We start from the raw sequence: 22,104 nt of genomic DNA, 5'->3' as shown, positions 1-22,104 counted from the left end.
GTGAGGCTCACCTCAGCACAGGGAGCTTGGGCGGCAGCAAAAACTCAATAATCACGGTGACCAGCGGGGCAGAGAGCGGGGCATGTCGTCCTTGACTCTTCTCGCACCCTTCCTCCCCACTGCACCTCCCTGGTCCCACACTCTGTCATTCCCCCCTCCCCGACCCAGGTCCGGAATCCTTCCTCTTCAAAGCCTTGGCCACCTTCTATCCCTCCTGGACCACGGTGTGGCCCCCAGCCAAGCCCCCTGCCCACTCTTTTTTTTTTTTTGCGGTACGCGGGCCTCTCACTGTTGGGGCCTCTCCCGTTGCGGAGCACAGGCTCCGGACGCGCAGGCTCAGCGGCCATGGCTCACGGGCCCAGCCGCTCCACGGCATGTGGGATCTTCCCGGACCGGGGCACGAACCCGTGTCCCCTGCATCGGCAGGCGGACTCTCAACCACTGCGCCACCAGGGAAGCCCCAGGAGGAATTTTTTAAGCGCAAAACTCAGGTTGTATCTCTGTCCCTCTCAGAGCCTCTCCCAGACTGCCCATTGCATTTCAAAGAAAATGCAGCCTCCATAGCTCCCCGCCAACCTCTGACCTCCACTTAACTTTCCCCACCAGCCAAGCGGGGTCCTTTGCACATGCTGTGGAATACTCTTCTTTGCGTTCCTCACCTGCTCAGAAAAGAAGTCTCTGCCGTCTCTCAGTGGACGCTGGGTTGTGTATAGTGAGTGTGTGTGTGTCTGTGTGTGCGCGCACGCACGGCCCCAACCAGCACACAAGAGGCTTTTGGTGACAGCCCCTCACCTTCCCCATCTCTGGCACCACCACCACCGGCCAGTTAACATTTTTCCACACCAGCTCATGTCACCTCCAGGCCTTCGCTTCGGCTGGTTCTTTGACCTGGAATGCCCTGCCCCACTTTTCTCCTCTCAAACACCTGTTCTTCCTTCAAGACACAGCTCGAATGCCCTTTCCTCTGCGGAGCTTCCCGATTCCCCAGGCAGAAGGGGTTGCTGCCTGTCCTGCCCTCCCATGCCCTCCAATCCCCCTGTGTTCCAAAAGTTGCTTGTCATTTCCACGTGCTCCTCTGTGTCCCCATACCCAGCACGGAGCCTGACACCCAGTGCCCGCTCACAGAGTGGGTCTCTGCCCCTCAGAAAGGTTGTGTTTGCAAACCTGAGCTCTGAAGCCAGGCTGGCTGTTTTTTTTTTTTTTTTTTTTTTGCGGTACGCGGGCCTCTCACTGTTGTGGCCTCTCCCGTTGTGGAGCACAGGCTCCAGACGCGCAGGCTCAGCGGCCATGGCTCACGGGCCCAGCCGCTCTGCAGCATGTGGGATCTTCCTGGACCGGGGCACGAACCCGTGTTCCCTGCATCGGCAGGCGGACTCTCAACCACTGTGCCACCAGGGAAGCCCCAGGCTGGCTGGTTTTAATCTCAGATCTGTGACTCCCTACTGTGTGACCTTGAGCAAGTGACTTGACCTCTCTGAGCCTCAGTTTCCTAACCTGTGAAATGGCGGAACAATTGTGCCTGCTCCATAGTGTTACTGTGAGGACGAAGCAGGTACCATGTGAAGTGCTTAGAAGTGAACCTGGTATACAGTAAGTGCTCAACCACATTGGTGGCTTATGTATTTCTTGTACCTGGCAGGGGCCTGACATGGAGTTGCCTGCATTGAGCACTTGCTGAGCTGACAAGTTCTTTCTGTTTCCAGAGCTGGACAGAGGCCTCACTGAGCCCCAGATTCAGGTGGTTTGCCGCCAGATGCTGGAAGCCCTCACCTTCCTGCACGGCAAGAAGGTCATCCACCGGGATCTGAAAGCTGGCAACGTGCTGATGACGCTTGAGGGAGACATCAGGCTCGGTAAGGGGTGTCTGTGGACGAGGCGAGAAGGCAGAGCCCTGCGCCACCTGCCTGGGGTGTCGGCCTGGCCTCTGCGGGCAGGAGGGAGCGAGTGTGGGTCTGCACTCCCACGGGATGTCGAGGTCCTCCCCGGTCTTCCCCGGGCCACAGGGCCACAGTTCCCATCGTGGCTGCATCTAATCCAGGGTTCTCAACTGAGGGTGATTTTGTCCCCCGGGGACAGTGGCAATGTCTGGAGACATCTTTGGTTGTCACAACTAAAGGTTGGGGGAGAACACTGACATCTGGTGGGTAGAGAGAGGGATGCCCAGCACCCTACAGTGCACAGGACAGCCCCTTGCTACCAAGGGTGATCCTGCCCACAGGCCAGCAGCGCTGCAGGGAGGCACTGGCCCAACCCCTTTTGCTCTTGCTTCTGATAGGTAGAATCTGAGAGATAGTGATGGATGGAAAGACAACCCTCATCCATTCCCGGACAGAAAATAGAACATCAGGGGCATATAGTGTAAACTTATTAATTTTTTTTAATGTCTCCTCTCTGTTTTTTTCTTTTCAACTGTGGTAAAATATACATAACAAAATTTATCATCTTAACTATTTGTAAGTGTACAGCTCAGTGACATCAAGCACATTCAAATGGCTATGCAACCATCACCACCATCCATCTCTGGAACTTCTTCATCGTCCCAAACTGAAACTCTGTACCCATTAAACAGCATCTCCCCATCCCCTCTGCCCCCAGCTCCTGGCAACCACCATTCTCTCTCTCTCTCTTTTTTTAAGTTTATTTTTATTTTATTTTTGGCTGCATCAGGTCTCAGTTGCGGTGCGCGGGCTCTTTGTTGCAGCACGCCGCGGGCTCCTCTCTAGTTGTGGCGCGCGGGTTCCGGAGCACGTAGGCTCTGTAGTTTGTGGCACGCAGGCTCTCTAGTTGAGATGCACGAGCTCAGCAGTTGTAGGTGCGCGGGCTTGGTTGCCCCTCGGCATGTGGGATCTAAGTCCCCTCCCCAGGGCTCTAACCCGCATCCCCTGCATTGTAAGGCGGATTCTTTACCACTGGACCACCAGGGAAGTCCCCAACCACTATTCTCTTTAATGTCTCTATGAATTTGACTACTCTAGGAATCTCATATAAATGCAATCATTTGTGTTTTTATGCCTATTTCACTTAGCATAATGTCCTCAAGGTTCGTCCACATTGTAGCATGTGTCAGAATTTCTTTATATTTTTAATAAGTTTTTTTAACCAAAATAACACATACATGTGTCCTCTCTCCTACCATCTCCTTTCCCTGCCCCCCCAAGACAATCACTTTTAACTCTTCTCATATTTACTCTTGCATAAATGCAGGAGTAAATATGAGAAGAGTTAAAAGTGATAATAAAAATAAAAATAAAATATAAAAAAAGTGACAGTAAAAATAACGCATATGTATCGGGTTTATGAAGCACCCTCTAGATGCCAGCCACCAGACAAGGCACTTTCTAGATGTCATCTCATTTAGTCAGCACTCCTGAGGACCCTTGGGGGAGGGGAGGCGACTATACCCATCACAGGTGAGGACGCTGAGGCCCACAATGGAATGAGATGCCCAGGATCAGTCCATGAGGCGGGAGAAGCAGCAGGGTTTGGACTTGGGTCTCCCTGACTCTAGCTGCCAGTGGACTGGTTCTGTCACAGGTGGAGGGAGGTGGCCAGGGAAGAGCCAGGTCAGGGAGAATCTGGGGACAGAAGAGTCTTATGTGCTCTGGGGAATTCAAGGCAAACCTTCGCTCAGCCTTCAAGAACATACCCAATGTATATCTATATCCCCTCCCTCTTGGACCTCCCTCCCACCCACCTCCCCATCCCACCCATCTAGGTCGCCACAGAGCACCGAGCTGAGCTTCCTGTGCTTTATGGCATGTTCCCGCTAGCTATCTGTCTTACGCTTGGTAGTGTATATACGTCAGTCCTAATCTCCCAATTCGTCTCACCCTCCTCTTCCCCCGCCGTGTCCACATGCCCATTCTCTACGTCTATGTCTCTCTTCCTGCCCTGCAAATGGGTTCATCTGTACCATTTTTCTAGATTCCACAGACACGTGTTAATTGTACAGCAGAAACTAACACAACATTGTAAAGCATTTATACTCCAATAAAAATTTTTTTAATTGAAAAAAATAAGCAAAATACTAAAAAACGTAAAATAAATAAAATAAAGTAAATACATACGGTAATACCTAAAAAAAAAAAAGAACATATCAAATGGTGGAGACAGGACACAGACAGCCTGGGTCAGGAGCAGCCTGAGGGGCTGTCAGCACAGGGAAGCCCGGGAAGCCCTGGGTGGAAACAGGGATGGAGGGAGGGCCCCAGCAGCCTCGGGCTAAGATGTGCCCAGTGAGGGTCTCCTTTCCCTTGCTGACTTCCTCCACACACCCCTTCAATCGGGAGGGCGCTGACGTGCAGAGCTGACTCCAGAACCCCACTCGGAACCCAGCAGAAGCAGATGGGGGCATCAGCTTTCCAAATGACTTGGCAGATGCAGTTGAGAAAACCAGGAAACCAATTAAGGAGGAAGAAAAGTTCAGGGAGAGTTGAATGTGCGAGTATTTACACAATTACAGCTGGGCCCTGGGAACCCTGGTGTGGACGCCTGCTGAGGCCTGATATTCTGTTTTAGAAAATCCTCCTTCCCCCTGGGGCTTGGAATCTGCAGCCTGGTGAAGCAGTGGAGGAGGTCTGGGAGACGAGGTAGCAGTCTGTCTGCCTCTTCCTAGGTCCCTGGGACCATCTGGGGCCCCTGGAGGGGCATTATGCAACTCAGGGCTGCATAAGAGAATTGCTCAGCAGATCTTTCTCCCAAGCAGAGATGTCACCTCATCAGAGACAGTTTGTGTTTCTCGATGGAGTGGGAATAAATGGGAAGCAGCAGGGTGAGCTGAGCAAAGCGTCGGCCCTAGACACAGACAAGCCTGGTTCAGATCCTGGCTCTGACACTTCCGAGCTGGACAAACACATTTAACCATTCAGGCCTCAGTCTTTTCATCTGTGCAGTGGGTGTAACAACAGAACCTCCTCACAGGGTTGTGACCAGTGGGCTGAAATACAAAGTACTGTCACAGGGAGGCTCAGGGTTCTGTCCCTCTCTGCTGCTAGGCATTTTGCTTCTTCCTTGTGTTAAATGTTTACTTCTGTCTAGGATTTCAAACTTCCTCTGAGATTCATTTGATAGTTGCCAAGCAGAGCACACGTTCCAGCTCTGGGTCGCTGTGAAGCAGCTCTTCATGGCCAGTGGGAATCCATTTGTGCAAAGAGGGAAAGGAAGAGTGTCTGCCACCAGAGACAGTTCAGATATAAAGTGGGGTGAGGACTGTGAGGTCCAAAGATCTGTGCTCTTGTCCTGGACCTGCCTTTGGCCTTGGATGAGTCACCTAACCCTTTTGAACCTTACTTTCCTCAAACAGAGTGGGTTAGTAGTTCTTACCTCATGGAATTGGTATGATGATTTAATGAGACAATATATGCAAAGCATCTATAGGTGTCCAACCCATCAGAGAGGCCTGGCAAAGGTTGAGTTTCTTTCCTGGGCTGAAGAATGTCTCACAGTAGCTGTCGTGAGGAGGAATGTTCTTCATTCTCCAAAGAACCTGTGTTCCTCTCCCCAGAGGTGCTTCTCTGAAGATGGGAGGTGAATTTCACAACTTTTGGGGTCTTTCAAGTTCCGAGAAGAGGTCTGAACTGGCCTAAAAATCAAAGTGCCTAACACAGAGCCTGGCACATAGTAGGTGCTCAGTAAATAGTAGCATCCACCATTGCCATTACTTTATCAGTTCACGTTACTACAGGATATCTTCTTCCCAAAGGCCCCCTGATATTCAGGAGGCCTGAGGTAGGCCTGGCAGGAACCAGTCACCTGCCTCTCACCCCCACTTGGACCCTAACCCGGAATTCCTGTTTGCTGCTGCCAGCAGGCTGGGGTCTTTGTTCTTTCATTGTGGCTACCAGGCACTGAGCCAGTGTTTGGTATGTAACTCATTGAATCCTCACAGACTACTGATAATATTTCACCGAGGAAGGATTTGGCACTTAGAGAGGTTAATTAACTTACCCAAAGTCACACAGCTAGTAAGAGGAACAGCTGGGGTTTAGATCAGTGCATCTGGTTTCAGAGCCCATGTGCTTAACCACTACCCTCCTTAGATTCTTCTGGTGGCAGGTGATAAAAACTGGTCTCACGTGACTTAAGGCAGACAGGAGAATGTGTGTATATGGTGTTTGGAACCGTGCTGGGGAAGATATGCAGCTGGACATGGAGTTAGTTGGACCCTGGAAAACAATGCTGCCAGGACTGTCTCTGGTTTCTGCCTTTCTGTGCATGCTGGTTAGGCTCTCAGTCCAACCCCTCACACACAACTTCTGGCTGGGTTTAATTTTACTTTCCCCAGCATTGCCTCCTGCAGGATGAACTGAACCTCATCATTTCAAGTCTCAGAGTCAATAATCCCAGTGGAGAGCTATGATTGGCCCAGCGTGGCTCAGGTGCAGATCCCTGGACCAATCAAGGAGGCCCAGTAAAGAGGGCTTCTCTGATTGGCCCAGCTTGTAGTCAGTCTCTGAGAATGGAGGCGGGATCATGTAGCAGTATGGAATTCCCCCTCGCCGTCCTGAAACAGTGGGGTTGGGGGTGGGCAAGACGGTTTTCTAGAAGGAGGAAAGATTTGGACTTGCCAGAAAAACAACTTGCTGTCCACCATAGACTGGCACAGCCTGCCGGAGTAATAGAGACCCAGAAGAGGGAGGGAGTGAGGCAGAAATGGATGGAAAGCAAGAACAAAGGACTGAATTTGCAATTGAGGTTGAGAGAGACAGAAAATACCAGAAAAATGCAGGGTTATGGGGGAGAAGGGAGAGTTGATGAAGGCAGTGGGGTAGGAGGCCGAAGATGGAGGGGAATGAATGGGAAAGCAAAGCCCTCATTAGTGGTCATGTGTACCTGGTTGCCTAAAAAACAAAAGAAAATAAAAATAGAAACAGAAAAATAGAGCAGTTCTTTCAGTCTCACAGTTGGTTGCATAATATGACCCCCATTTAATAGATGAGGAAACTGAGGCTCAGAAACAGGAAGTCATTTGTCTCAGATCACAGTAGACTCTTCTCACTTCCCTGCCTGGTACTGTTCCCATGATGCTCCTGGGAAGGCAGATGTCCTGATAATTAAGAGAGGTCACTTGGGTGACTGGTGGAAGCCGCCCTCTTTGAGCCTAGGCATGCCTCCGGCTGCTCTAAGGAAGGAAACCCCTGGGATTTTAGGGCTGAGGATGGGAGCCTTTGATTCTCCCGTCACCACCCCAGTTCCAGCAGGTCCCAAACCCTCTAGAGAGGGTTCACTTTTCTATCTGCACCATGAGGGCTGTGGCTAGTTTTTGCCCACAGGGCCACTGCTGGCTGGATGGAACAGTTTTGCCGTGTAAGGAGATGCAGTGTCCCTGGCTCTTTCTCACTAAATGGCAGCAGCACTGTCTTTTGTTGTGGTAACCTGACTGCCCCCATTCACTTCCAAATACTTCCTGGGGCACATGGCACGACCCCTGATTGAGGCCCATCTGGAAGCTTCTCAGACACCTAGAATTCGAGTGTAAGCCCTGACCAAGGTAGATTGTGGACTCCCCTGGTGTGGGGTGGAGGGTCCAGGAGAGGAGGACAATTGGGCAGTGGTTTGCCTTTAATTGGCATTGTCTGGGAAAAGGCTCTTCTTATCTTGGATTCTTTTGGTCGCCTGCGGTTAAGGGGACAGATGAAAGATTCTCTTATATATCTTCATACATTCTAAGTTCACTGCGTGCATGTGTGTGTGTGTGCGTGTGTATAATATGTAATGCATTTTACACTGTTATGTAATTTTCTGATTATAAAAGTAATATGTGCTATTTATGCATGTATAGAAAGATATATACAATGGTATTCGTTGCAACAGTATTAGTAACAGCAAGAAATCAGAAATGATCCAATTTATTCCAGTAGAAGATTATTTAAATAAGTTATGGTACTGTCATACAATGGAATCTTCTTCAGCTATTGAAAAATTAAGTTGTAGAAAATGTGTAATCTCTTGTAAAGATGTATATACATACTGTGAAGGGGGAAAAAACAAGTTGCAGAATAGTATGTTTAATCTGATTTCATTGTTAAAAGTAGCAAATACCTGAAAATGATCTATACATATAATTTTAATATATTTTTATTTACATATATGATTTCTATTTATATAAATAAATCTGGAGCTATATGCAGCAAACTCATAAGTGTTTATATCTCTGCCAGGATTATGGAGACTTTTTATTTTGTAAATGTTTGAATTTTTGATAAGCAGTATTACCTCGGTAATAAGAAAATAAATATATGAATGAGTATATAGGTAGATATAGTCGTATAGACAGTTAGGAATAAGACCCACAAAGAAGGAAATTAAAGTCTCTTCTAATCTTGCCAAGATGCACTGCTTCCTTCCAGTCTTTTTTCTGAGCTCAGAAAGACCAGAGAGTGGTAGGGCACAGACTTAGTGTCACATTTGTCCTTAGATCTGGGTGACCACCTGCAAGTTACTTAATCTCTCTAAACTTCCTTGCCCTCATCTGTAAGATGGGGATAATAATTTTCCCTGCCCCAAAGGGTCATAGATATAAATGACATACGTAGGAATATATATGCTGTTGAGATGCAAAATGACATACAGAGGAAGGTAAATGATATGCATAAGCCTCTTTGTGTAGTGCTGCACACCTTATAAGTTCTCAGTAAATATTAGTTTTTATTAGATTAACATGTATTTTTTTAAAAAAATTGGATCATAGTATATATATATATATTTTTTCCAGTCAGCTTTTTAAAAAAACTGAATAATACCCGATAGTTCCCCATATCCTTAAATATTCCTCGGAAACATGGTTATTTAATGTTTTTCTTTCATTCCATCCTGTGCACAAACCATAACTGACCTATGAAACCCCCAAAGTTGGATATTTAGGCATCTCGTGAGGTTTCTCACATTATCCTCTAACAAGTGCAGCGATGGGCATGCTTGTTCATGGGTCTGCAAGTCTCTGTCTGTAATCACACCTTTAAGGGGGAGTCTCGGAATTAGGATTGTTGGGTGTGTGCAGCGTGTCGGGTGGTGTTGATACCCGTGGCCAGTGTGCCGTTCACGCTGGGTGTGCCAGTTCACACCCCGCAGTGGAGTGTGAAGTTCTTTCACCACATCCTGGCCCCCACTGAGTTTTACTTTAAAAAGGAAAAAACAAAAACAAAACCCCACAACCCTCACCCCAAACTTTGCCATATGCATCTCAGCTTTTCAAACCTGCTTTTCATAAAAGCGATGCGTACTCTCTATCATAAACATTTTAAAGAATAAAAGGTGTATTCAGTAAAAAATGTAAGGCCCCCTCAGCACACTGCCCCCAGCAGAATCCCACTTCCGGGGAGGTAGTCACAATTAAGTTTGATGTGCAGCCTTTCAGACTCTTCTCGATGTTTGTGGACGTCTTTGTGTGCATGCAGTATGCGTGGGTCATTCTTTTAAGATACAACTGGAATTCATACTGTTCATTCCACACAGTGCATCGGTCTGTCAGCACCATGGTGGGGACAGTGTGTTATGGACGAACTTCCAAGTTAGTATGTACAAAGGCAAATTCGTTCTTTTTAAGGGCTGCATGTTATCTCATGGTCCGGGTGAGCCCAAATTTACTGAACTATCTGCCAACCAGGCTCCAGCAACAGCTTAGGTTTTTTCCAATTTTTCACTCTTTTGAGTAATGCTTTCAGAAGCTTCCATGAATATGTGAAATCTGTTTGGGGGGGATTTATTTCCAGAAATAGAATTGTTGTCAAACATATTTCTTAAAACCCAGTTTTGTCATTTTTTTCCGTCCGTTCATTTATTCTGTTGTTCATTTGAGAGCCCTGTTGAGTGTTTCATGTGGCAGATGTGGTGCTGGGATACTGCTGTGGACAAAGCAGAAACGGCCTCTTTCCATATGGAAATGATAATTTATGGAGTCCCCACCTGCCTGCTGCTTTGTCTCTGATTCTTGTTTTAAAATAGGAAAAGGGAAGGGAGGAATGTTTTCAACAGAAGAGACTGCCTGGTGAAAATCCCAGACTGCCTTTGAATTGTCTGAGGGCAGCCATCTACCTATTGGAGGACATGGCTTATAAACTCCATTCAGGGAGCAAACGGCTGTGGCCACTGCTGCCCAGGGACAGTGTGAGGGTTCTGGGCTGCAGGGAGGGGCCGCCCCACCCTCCTGGCTGGTCCCCAGAAGGGGAAGTAGCAGCCACCCAAAAAGCTGGCAGGCGCTTGCTTAGGGGACCAACTGTGTGTCATTTTGAAAGTTGGTGGTTTCTGCTTTTCCTCTCCCTTCTCTGGAAGGGACCAGTGGGTGCTGTGGTATGGGAGTGGCCAGCTCTAGCCTCCCTCCTGGAAGTCTCACCCTGGGTCTGAGAGGCAGTCGTTCTCCTGCAAACATGTCGTGGAATGGCGTGCCAGCCATTGTTGGTGTTTACAGGATAGGCAGGCCCATGTGGGACCCAGGCGGACCCAGCAGGAAGGAGGTGAGCCTGGTTCCCCGTTCTTACCCAGGAGCCCAGTGATTGGGTGATGACTTGCCCAGGCCACAGGGTGTTCAGCAGCAGAGCTGGCTTCTCACCTGGGTTTCCTGGTTTTTGCAGCTCACCCTGCAGCAGTAGCTGCTCCCACCCTGGAAGGCGACAGCCCCCCAACCCCAATAGCCAGACTGTCCTGTGAGCACTGTCATCAGCTGATGGAGTAGCTGTTGTCCAGTTAGCCTCTCTGACTGAGGCTCAGAGACCAGCTTTCCTGACCATTCCCAGGAAGGGGTCTCAGTACAGCCTCGTCCTTTTCCCGACCTAAGGATCTCGAGGGTGCCAGCTCAAGTACCCGTGGAATATTCACCATCATGACAGAGCATTTACCAAGAGCCAGGCTTAGAGCTGCTTGCTTTATGTGTCATTTAATTCTCACTGCAACCCTACAAAGCAGTTCTACAGTCTCACCATCCCCATGTCACTGGCGGGGAAACTGAGGGTCAGAGATTTGGTAACTATCCTGGCCCCTGCCTATTTCCCCACTTATCCAAGTCCACCCCCTTCCAGCCATGCTGCCCTGTGCCTCCTGGGCCCTCCAGCCAGCTTGCTTCCTCTGCCTGGAAATAGTTTCCCCTAGACCTTGACCTCCTGTCTAAAATAGCCACCCATCCATCCAGCACTCTCTGTCCCTTTGCCCTGCCTTATCCCTGCATGGCCCTCCTCATTACCAGGAATCACGTGGTGTGGAGAACCTGTTTCCACCACCAGAATAACAAGCCAATGATGGTGAGGGTTTTGGTTCATCTCTGTGCCTAGAACAGTGCCTGGCCCACGAGGGATGTTTAGTTAGTGCTTGTTGAATGAATGAATAGCCTGGTGGCACTTCCTCCAGGTCCTCCCTTCCCTGCTCTCTTGAGGTCACATCCCCCGACTGTAGACCCAGCAGCCCTATCTTTCCATCACTTTACATGGTTGTGAGCTCGTGTTTATCTGATTGCTGTCTGCCTCCACAACTAAGCTTTGAGCTGCCCGAGGGCAAGGACTTCATTTGCTTTTTCCCCACTGTATTCTCTGCCCTGGGCCTGTGTGTGGTTCCAGATGGTACCTGAATGAATAGATGAATGAACCTGGTGCAGTAGAAGGGGCAAGACTGGAACCCACCTCTCTAGTGTTCAGGCCCGTCTCTCAGCATTATGCTCTCCTGGTTTGAAATTGTGAGTCTGATTAAAGCACCCGATTGTGGCTTCCAGACCCAGGCGGAGGCTCCCGGGGTGGCCAGCAGTTATATAACAACTTTGCAGTTTCTCGAAGCCAGGCTTCAAACTGAACATCGACAGTTCTCTCAAGGTGTTGCTTCCTCCTGAGTTTAGTTTTTAATGAAGATGAAACTTGGCCCCTGAAGGCCAAAGCACTGGAGAAACTTCCTCTTCGTGGCGCTGGGCTCTTCCCTTAGCAGCGGGTGTGTGAAGCAAGACTGGTGGTGGTGGATGTGTGTGTAAAGAGAAATTATATTTATTTATTTTCTGTTAGTCCTGAAAGTCATACACGTTTCTCACAGCAAACTTCGGGAATTCAGAAAATAGAAGAAACCTCGTCTAGTCTTACCACCCACAGACAACCATTTAAGCAGGCTGGTACATTTCCTCCAATAATTCAAAATATATTTTTGCCCTTTTGTGGGGGGGGGAGTGGGGCATAATTCTGACCATACAATATACATCCTCTCCCTTTCCCATTTAACCTATATAAATATACCAATAAAATATTTTAATATTCTATTAAATATTGAAATATTGAAATATATGTTATTTTAAAATTTTAATGTATTTTTACTTCCAGTTTTATTCAGATATAACTGACATTCAGCACTGTATCAGTTTAAGGTCACAACATAATGATTGGACTTACATATATCATGAAATGATTATCACAATAAGTTTAGTGAACATCCATTTGTATAGTTACAAAATGAAAGAAAAAGTGTTTTTCCTTGTGATGAGAACTCTTAGGATTTACTGTGTTACCAACTTTCATATATAACACCCAGCAGTGTTAATTCTATTTGTCACGTTGTACATTGCCTCCCTAGGACTTATTTATCTTATAACTGCAAGTTTGTACCTTTGACCACCTTCATCCGATTCCCCCTCCCCCGAACCCCTACACATCTGATCTATTTTTCTATGAGTTTGTTTGTTTTGAAGTATAATTGACAGCACTATGCTGGTTTCTGGCGCACAGCATAGTGAGTCGATATTTCTGCGCATTACAAAATGATCACCATGATAAGTCTAGTTACCATCTATCACCACACAAAGATATTACTTGATTATTGGCTATATTCCCCACACTGTACATTTCATCCCCGTGACTCATTTGTTTTGTAATGGGAAGTTTCTACCTCTTAACCTTCCTCACCTATTATCATTATGAAATGTATGTTAAAATTTAATATTAATGTGTATAATTTAATATTAAAATATTGAATAAAGTACTTCAAAACTTTAATGACTACAAAATATTCCACTGTGTGTGTATCACATTTTTCTTAATCTGTTCAGTTGTTTACCCTTTACCTTCTTTCTTACCTCTCCTAGTTTCCTAGTTCATCTTGCTCTGTGTGTGTGTGTGTGTGTGTGTGTGTGTGTATGTATTTGATACACCATCTTAAATTCTTTCTTTAAAAAATATTTATTGGGCTTCCCTGGTGGCGCAGTGGCTGAGAGTCCGCCTGCCGATGCAGGGGACACGGGTTCGTGCCCCGGTCCGGGAAGATCCCACATGCTGCTGAGCGGCTGGCCCGTGAGCCATGGCCGCTGAGCCTGCGCGTCTGGAGCCTGTGCTCCACAGCGGGAGAGGCCACAACAGTGAGAGGCCCGCGTACCGCAAAAAAAAAAAAAAAAAAAAAAAAAAAAAAAAAAAAAAAAAAAAAAAAAAAAATATTTATTTACTGATTTATTTATTTGGCTGTGCCAGGTCTTAGTTGCGGCGTGTGGGACCTTTAGTTGTGCCGTGTGAACTCTTAGTTGTGGCATGCATGTGGGTCTAGTTCCCCGACCAGGGATCGAACCTGGGCCCCCTGCATTGGGACCGTGGAGTCTTAACCACTGGACCACCAGGAGAGTCCCTTAAATTCTTTTTGGAAAAGATAGAATATATTATATATTGCATACAAGAAGTTTTAAAATCACTCCCTGAAAGCTAAGCAATTATGATTGTTTTTAACTCGTCTCTATTATGATGGCACTTCGATGAATATCGTTATGCATAATTTTTTTTTAATATTTAAGATTATTTCGGGCTTCTCTGGTGGCGCAGTGGTTAAGAATCCGCCTGCCAATGCAGGGGACATAGGTTCGAGCCCTGGGCCAGGTAGATCCCACATGCCACGGAGCAAGTATGCCCGTGCGCCACAACTACTGAGCCTGCACTCTGGAGCCTGCGAGCCACAACTACTGAACCTGTGAGCCACAACTACTGCAACCTGCACGCCTAGAGCCCATGCTTCGCAACAAGAGAAGCCACCGCAGTAAGAAGCTTGAGTGTACTGCAATGAAGAGTAGCCCCCACTGGCCACAACTAGAGAAAGCCCATGTGCAGCAACAAAGACCCAATGCAGCCGAAAATAATAAAAAATAAATAAAATAAATAATAAAAATTTAAAAAACCCGATTATTCCATTAAGGTAGATTTCTAGATTTGGAAGTACTGCACCAGAAGAGTATGGATATTTGAAAGGTTCTTGCTATTTATTGCCAAACTGCTTTCCTAAAAGCCTCTCCAATTTATATTCTTTTTTTTTAAAAAAAAAATTTATTTATTTATTGGCCATGTTGAGTCTTAGGTGCGGCACCTGGGATCCATCATTGCAGCGCACGGGCTTCTCTCTAGTTGCATCGTGCAGGCTTGGTTGCCCCGTGGCATGTAGGATCTTAGTTCCTCGGCCAGGGATAGAACCCGCACCCCCTGCGTTGGAAGGTGGATTCTTAACCACTGGACCACCAGGGAAGTCCCCTTCAGTTTCTATTCTTATTAGCAAGTAGGAAGGTGCGTGTCTCAATACATCTTACAGCAGTAGGTATTATTGTTTTTTAATGATCACTAGTTTGCTAGCTAGAAAATGGCATCTGTTAGTTGATTTGGAACATGTGTCTCTGAGTCCATGCCCCAGGGCTGTGGGTGGAGGAATGTCCATCCAGTACTCTATCTGAGATTCTTGCCTTGCAGCTGACTTTGGTGTGTCTGCCAAGAATCTGAAGACTCTGCAGAAACGAGATTCCTTCATAGGAACGCCTTACTGGTAAGCCGTGTAGCTTCTGGAAATGGGATGGTGGACTGAACGCTACACCTCCAACTCTCCATGGTTCCTCTGGCTGGTCTAGAGGAGAGAGAACAGAGGCAGGGGCTCCTGCATCAGCCTGCTGGGTCTAAGCCCAGATCCCCTCACTAGCGCTGAGACCTTGGCCATGTTGCTCAGCTTCGTGTGCCTCAGTTTACTCACCTGTAAAATCAGGGGTATAATTGCACCTACATAATGGGCTGTTGTGAGGATTGAGTGGGATGGTGCATATAGAAAATGCTCCATTAATAAGAACTGACACCCCTGAAAAACGGTTCTTGATTGAGTGCTAGGCATAGGGCTAGGGCCATGAAGATGAACAATACAAGTTCAGTTCCTATGCTTATATGAAATCTCCCCAGACTTATCCAGTCCATTGTGTTTCCTTCTTTTCCAAAACTATTACTTTAAAAACAAGCAAACAAACAAAAAAACCTCTCTCAGTTTCACACCTAACTAGTTTCTGTTTTACTTCCCATCCTGGAGTGAGGTTCCTTTCTTGCTTGCTTATTACTCACTCTTTCTTTCTCTCTCTGCCCTTTTATTCCCCTTTCTCCGTTTCTCTCCCATCCCTTCTCTCCGTGCTGTTGTGTTCTCTTCACCCCCCTTCCCGCCCCCAGTTTTCCCTGGGTACCTTCCCCACTGCTCCCACCCACCCCTTCCCCAGGACCCTGTGTTCTGGATTGTTGCTGCCATCTTGTGGTAGGAATCAGAACTGCAGCAGGACTTGGGCATTGGAGCCGCTTGGAAGGCGTCTTTGTGTGAGAAAACGGTCCTAAGGAAGACAGTGGGATGGAAAGGAATGAGAATCATGACTCGGGAGTGCTGCCAACCCCCTGATGTTGGCTTGTGCTGGTCCTTGACCCTGAGTCTCTGAGAAGCGCCTGTGGAGGCCAGGGTCTGAGCCCTCTGTTGTCCCTTGGTTGGTTCAGGATGGCCCCCGAGGTGGTGATGTGTGAGACCATGAAGGACACCCCATATGACTACAAAGCCGACATCTGGTCCCTGGGCATCACTCTGATTGAGATGGCCCAGATCGAGCCCCCGCACCACGAGCTCAACCCCATGCGGGTCCTGCTCAAGATTGCCAAGTCGGACCCTCCCACGCTACTCACGCCTTCTAAGTGGTAAGTGGCCAGGAGGCCTGCCTGAGGGTGTTTGCTGGACGGCCAGCGGGCCTGGGATGCGGGGTGCCAGGGCTCTGCCGTCGCTGCTGGGCTCCGCAGTTGGGCAGCGGTTGGGCCTGGGGGTCTGCAGGCCTCTCTGAGCTCCCTGGACCCTCCTGGCTCTTTTCTCCCTCTGTGCTATGGACATAGGCTCTCCATCAGAGAGAACGGGTAACCCAGATAAGCCGGATCCCACTGCAGGGGTAAGAGCCCACGTGAGCCCCAGCAGCCACGTGGCACAACCCTGGGCTGGGAATTGGGGCTCGAACCCCAGCACTGCTGTGTTTCACTGTGTGCCCTCGGGCAGGTCCATGCTCCTCTGATTTCCACATCCTCTCTGTTGGTGATGTCTGTGACGAGAAGGGCATCTTGAAGGCCCCGTCGCCTCTGCCATGTAGCTTATAAAGGCGCCCTTTGTCCCTTGAAGGGCGTGTTTGGGAAGCACGCGCCTCCCAGGAGAGTGGAGTCAGTGATGTGGGGAGTTTTCTCGGCTCTCGCCCGCTCCCAGCTTACCTGTCTGTCCTCCCAGGTCTGCGGAGTTCCGAGACTTCCTGAAGACGGCCCTGGATAAGAACCCGGAGACCCGGCCCAGTGCTGCACAGCTCCTGGAGGTGAGTGGTCCCCTCTCCCGGGTGGCTGCCTGTCCCTCTGCCCAGCCCTTCCTGTGGACAGATCACCCGTGACCTGGAAGCTGGGTTCGTCCTCCCCCAGCCCACGCGATGGTGTGCACAACTGTTCACTCATCGGCCGACGTTCCCGGAGCACCTGCCATGTGCCGGCCCTCGTGCGGGGAGGGCTGGCTGTGGTAAGGGAGCCCCCAGACTCCTGTGCTCAAGGAGCTTACCTTCCAGTGGGGGAGACAGGCAGCTGATGAGCAGATAGTGCACGTGGCAGCTGGAGAGCACGGCTGTGGAGGAAAAGAGAACAGCACAGGGGAGGGGGCCTGGGCGGGGTTGCTCTCCTATAAAAGGAGGACACTAGGGGTTCTGTGCACAGACACCCAAAGGAGGCCGGGGGCCAGGCACATGGTGCTCAGGAGCAGAGGTGAAGGCCTAGGATGGGGGCACGATTGGTGCAGCCGGGAGAGCCGGGGGGCCAGGGTGCAGGAGCCGGGGTGAGGAGGGGGCCAGGGCTGGAGAGGAGATCGGAGCGGTACGGGGGCGTGTGCACCCCCAGGTTCAGTGCTTCCCTAAGAGGACACTTGGGACGCAGCATCTAGTCGTACTCTCCACTATGACTTATTACAGCAAAAAGATACAGAGGAAAAGGCACCTGAGGGAAGCCAGGCAGGAGCTTCCAGAGTCCCCTTCCAGTGGAGTCACACGGTCTGTGCTTAGTTCCCCCAGCTGTGCGTCGTGGTGACACGTGTGAGGTGTTGTTTACCTGGGAAGCACGGCGGAGAGCTCGGGGCCCAGGGTTTCACTGGGGGCTGGCCACGTGGGCAGCCTCTGCCTGGCACGGGCAGGGTTCCAGACTGCAGAAGGCTGGCAGGCGTTCAGCGTGGGCCACGTCGCTTGCAGTTCAGGCAGAGCTGGCCCCTCTTATCAGTTAATGGGGGGAACCCTCCCCAAATCCAAGTTCCTGGCGAAAGGCCAATGGTGGAAGCAGGCCTTTCAAAGAGGAGGGGGACCAGGTCATGGTGGGTCATGCAGGACCTCGGGAGGATGCAGGCTTCACCCTGTGTGTGATGGCGCACCCGTGAGGGTTTGGAGGAGGGAGACACCATCTGACTTACACTTACAAGGCTCCTCTGACTATTGGGTGTGGAATCTCCAAGACCAGCCAGGATGACAGCTGACTCAGGGAGCATCCCCTGAGCTGGCTGAACGGACCCCAGGTGGGGAAGTGGATGACTGTTTCCTTGAACCTCTTTGGAATATTGGAGGTAGCTGCGAGCTGCCCTTGTCCGGGGCCGATGCCTCGTGTCCTGGCGGGGTGAGTGTTCGAGTGTTTGCAGCTGTGTTTGGAAACACCCGGCTGTCTCTAGCGCGGCTGATCCCAGTCCCCGGGCCACCAGTGCTGTTGGGAGAGGGAGAGGAAGTGGGCCTGGGTGATGTGGCCTGTCCACTCTGGTCCTTCCACCTTCGTGTGGTGGGAGCTAAGGGGGCCGACGCTCCTCCGTGCACTCGAGTCTTTCTTCACATTCAGCCGCTTCTCCCAAGCCCCGACTTACTGTGCGCCAGGTGCTGGGGCTGTGGTTGGCACTCTGGGCCACAGTGCATCCCTCTGGGATGTGTAGCACAGTGATTCAGTGTGTGGACTGGGGTTGGAAAGTCCTGGGTTCAAATCCCAGCTCTGCCACTTACTGGCTGTGAGACCCTGCTCAGGGGGCTTAACCTCTCTGTGACCCTGTTCTCACTCTGAAGTGAGGATGATAGCCAGGCCGCCCTTACAGGGTTAAGTGAGAAGACACTGTAAAGCGCTTAGCTTAGTTGTTAAGTGCTGTGCGCAGTGAATAGTTGTTGCATTGAATGGAGTTATTAAAAAATGGAAAGGAGCGAGGATGCAGAGTGGGGTGTCTGCTGGGGCTCATGATTGTTCCTTGTAGATTTCTGCCTTGCATTTGAAAGCACACAGCTGGAGTTACCAGAGGCCTTCTTTTCAGGGTATTGCGGCGTTTGGTGGGTGGCGTCGGCGAGGGACTGGACCAGGCCAACCAGGGGTGGGGGTGCGTGGGCCTGCCGTCACTGTCAGATGCAAAAGCTCCAAGCTCCTGGGGCCAATTGTTTCCCGTGAGCAGGCACCTCCTGGCCTGATACATCCGGCCTCCAGGATATGCTGCCAGGAAGAGACCAGCTGTCCCTCATCCCCTCGTGGCAGCCCAGGAGCCTCAGCCAGAGCCAGGAATTTCCGTTCCATAGTGGAGAGAAAAACGTCCTGCCAGAGGACTCTTCACTGAGACACAAGGGTGGCAGAAGAAAGTAGAGATCCCTCCAGACAAAGAAAGCTCCTTTCAGAGCTTAGGCTGCCCTCAGTTTTTTCCACGTGCCTGTTCGTCTCTGAGTTAGGGAGGGTGGGGCATCGTTACCCCCTTAGGTGAGGACCCTGAGGCTCAGGGCAGGGAAGTGGCCTGCCGAGGTCACCTGACCTGGAGTGGCCACAGGTAAGCCCAGACCTTGACTTGCCAGCACACCCTCCAGAGCCTCACATCTGCCTGCGGCCCCCACGTTCCTCCCGGCCCCTCCTCTTGCCCTGCATCCCGCCTTCAGCTGACTGACTTATGCCCCCGCTGATTTATGATCCATTCATTCGCTTGCACGGATATTTTGTTGGGACCGTATCACTTGGTGGTAACCCGGGCTCTGAAATCAGGCTCGCCCTCCTGAAACCCGAGTGGTCCTCACTCTGAGCCTCAGTTTCCTCCTCTGTAGGAGGAGGGTCGTGCTTGCATCACGGAAGTGTGTGAGTGGATGCGATTCTGTACCCACCTGCTGTCTTCAGCGTCGTGGCTGTCACACATCCGGTGCGCAGCGTGCACTTGTTGAATTTGCTCTTAAACCCACCCTGTTCTAACACAGCATTCTTGTCAAGGTCGTTAGTACCTTCTGGACTTCGTGGTCAGCTCAGGCCTCGGTGCTGGTCTTGCTGGACTCAGCAGCAGCCACAGGCGACCCCCTTCCCCTTGGCTGTCAACGCCTGATGTCAGGTCTCCACGCTTTCTTGGTTTCCTTCCTTCTCACTGGCCACTCGTCTGTCTCCTTCGCCTGCTCCTGTTTCTCCAGCTCATTAACGTGAAGTGCGCCAGGGCCTTTTCCTCCGTCTCCATCACCTTGATGGGCTCGTCTGTTCGCCATGACTCCCGCATTTCTGCCTGCAGTCCAGACTGCCCTCCTCGCCACAGGCCCTTGTATCTGGCTGTTTACCCTCCACCCCTTTAGGTGTCCGTAGATATCTCAAACTTAATACGTCCGCAACTGAGCGCCCCCATCTTTCTCCAAATATGCTCTAGCGATGGCTTTCCTGTCTCATTCGATGGCAGCCCCACCTTGCCAGCAGTCAGGCCCCAAACCTCGCAAGCATCCTTAACCCCTCTCTTTCTCACACGCTCTGTATCCATTCTACCAGGGAATCCTGTTGTCCCTGGCTTCAGAGCATGCCCAGGATCCAGCCACTTCTCACCACCTCCACTGCAGCCAGAGGGAAAAACATAAGTCAGCTCCTATACCTCCTGAGTCCAAAGCCCCTTAATGGCTCCCATCTTACTCAGGGTAAAATCCAGAGTCTCAGTGACCTGCAAGGTCCTGCAAGGTCTGCCCACCCCACCTTGACTCCTCAGACTTCTCTTCCTCTTGCCCCCTCAGTCTTCCCCAGCCAACCAGCCTTCTTGCTACTCTTCAGACACTCCAGGCACACTCCAGCCTCGGGGCCTTTGCACTGCCTGTCCACTATGCCAGGGATGCTCTTCCCCTAGACACCTCCATGGCTGACTCTTTCTCTTCAAGTCATTGCTCAAATGGCAGCTTCTCAGTGAGGCCTCCCCCAAGTACCCTGTTTAAAACCTCCTGTACCCTCACATTCCTAATTCTCCTTCCCCTGCCCTACTTTTGATTTTCCATGGCACATAGCGCTTATAGTATATCACTTACATGTTTATTAAGTTTATCGTTGATTTCCCTGACTAGCATGTCAGCTCCCTGGGGACAGCAGTCTTTGTTTTTGTTTTCATTTTTGCTTTCACTGATGTGCCCCATTCATCCAGAGTAGTACCTGGTATGGAGAGGGCCTTCGTTAAATACATTTACTTATTTTTACTTAACAAAGTGTTATGTAACCTCTTCTCCATGCCAGGTTCTATTCTAAATGCTTAGCAAATGTTAGCTAATATAATCCTCATGACAACCCTATATAATAGGTACTGTTTGGATCTCTGTCAAACAGATGATAAAACTGAAGCACAGAGAGGTTAGGTAACCTGCACAAAGTCACACAGTGTGTAAGTGACAGAGCTGATTTCTGATCCTGGTCATCTGGTTCCAAAGCCTGTTCTTTTGACCACTCTAGTAAGTTGCCTCTCTGAATGAATGAAGGAAAGAAAGAGAGATGGAATAAAGTTAGGAGGGAGGGAAGGAGGACTGAAGGAAAGATGCTGACACCTGAAAGCTTGGAAGTGTTATTAGGCGTTTTCTAAAGCCAGTCTTGGAGTGTGGGACACCCCGGCTGATGGTTTCTAAGCAAACAGGAAAACTAGGCTCATGTTCTTGGGAAGGATGACTGCGTAGATGGCAGGAGAGGTCCTGGCCAGAGGGTGGGTGCCAGCTGGCGAGCTCTGTGACACCTTGGGGCTCCCTGCAGAGACAGCACAGAACAGCTTTTCGTCTTCCTGAAGGAGCAGACGGCTGAGTTTCCCTCTGATCTGGGTCTTCCACGGGGGTGACCGAGCACCTTTCTAGGGGCCCATGTGCCCAGACCAGCCTGTCCCTGTGCAGGTGCACAGTGCACTGGCCACCGGGGAAGGTCCCGCACCCTTCTGTGCTGGGCTTTGTCTCTAATGGGCCTTGGCAGCTTGGCAGTTGAAACGTCTTTTCTGTTGTTGTTGGGTTTTTTTTTTTTTTGTGGTACGCGGGCCTCTCACTGTTGTGGCCTCTCCCGTTGCGGAGCACAGGCTCCGGACGCGCCGGCTCAGCGGCCATGGCTCACGGGCCCAGCCGCTCTGCAGCATGTGGGATCCTTCCAGACCGGGGCACGAACCCGTGTCCCCTGCATCGGCAGGCGGATTCTCAACCACTGCGCCACCAGGGGAGCCCTGGAACGTCTTTTCTAAACACAACCCTGGAAGTAGCAGAGCTGATGCAGTGGACGAGGTGGTCTGTGCTTGGTGTCCCAGACCCGGTTACAGAACAGTGTTCCGGGCCTAGTCAGACACAGGAGGGCCTGCCCCATCCGCCAGCCCCTCGCCCGGGGATTCCAGGAGCTTGGCGTCCTGGGGGATGGCCCTGCTCACCTGCCCCTCGGTCAGAGGCTTTCTTCCCCATGCCTCCCCCTCCGCTTCCTGAAGCCCCCGGGGTGCTCAAGGGAGGCCACGCAGAAGATATTCAACCTCAAGAAAGCAAGGCTCCTGGCCAAGCTTAAGAGTCACTAATTTGGTCAATATGTGATATGGCCTGATGAAAACCTGGTATTTCCAGAAGCCTGTGTTTGTTAAACTTCTCTAAAT

The 22,104-nt window shown here is 50.2% G+C and overlaps 1 protein-coding gene across 1 annotated transcript in view; it reads left to right on the top strand.

Annotated features, from left to right (window-relative positions):
• The window catches only part of STK10 (serine/threonine kinase 10), a gene marked incomplete at both ends in the record, with an annotated part of 124,746 nt that overhangs the window by 56,148 nt on the left and 46,494 nt on the right, over positions 1-22,104 (top strand). The window contains 4 exons of the mRNA XM_079703154.1: positions 1,704-1,853; positions 14,673-14,745; positions 15,717-15,911; positions 16,480-16,561. Coding sequence (XP_079559280.1) covers positions 1,704-1,853; positions 14,673-14,745; positions 15,717-15,911; positions 16,480-16,561 — 500 coding nt within the window. The remainder of the gene's footprint in view (positions 1-1,703; positions 1,854-14,672; positions 14,746-15,716; positions 15,912-16,479; positions 16,562-22,104) is intronic.

Source organism: Hyperoodon ampullatus (genome assembly GCF_949752795.1).
Source record: "Hyperoodon ampullatus genome assembly, chromosome: 4".
Lineage (NCBI taxonomy): Eukaryota > Metazoa > Chordata > Mammalia > Artiodactyla > Ziphiidae > Hyperoodon > Hyperoodon ampullatus.
This window is presented reverse-complemented; position numbering and strand designations above follow the sequence as displayed.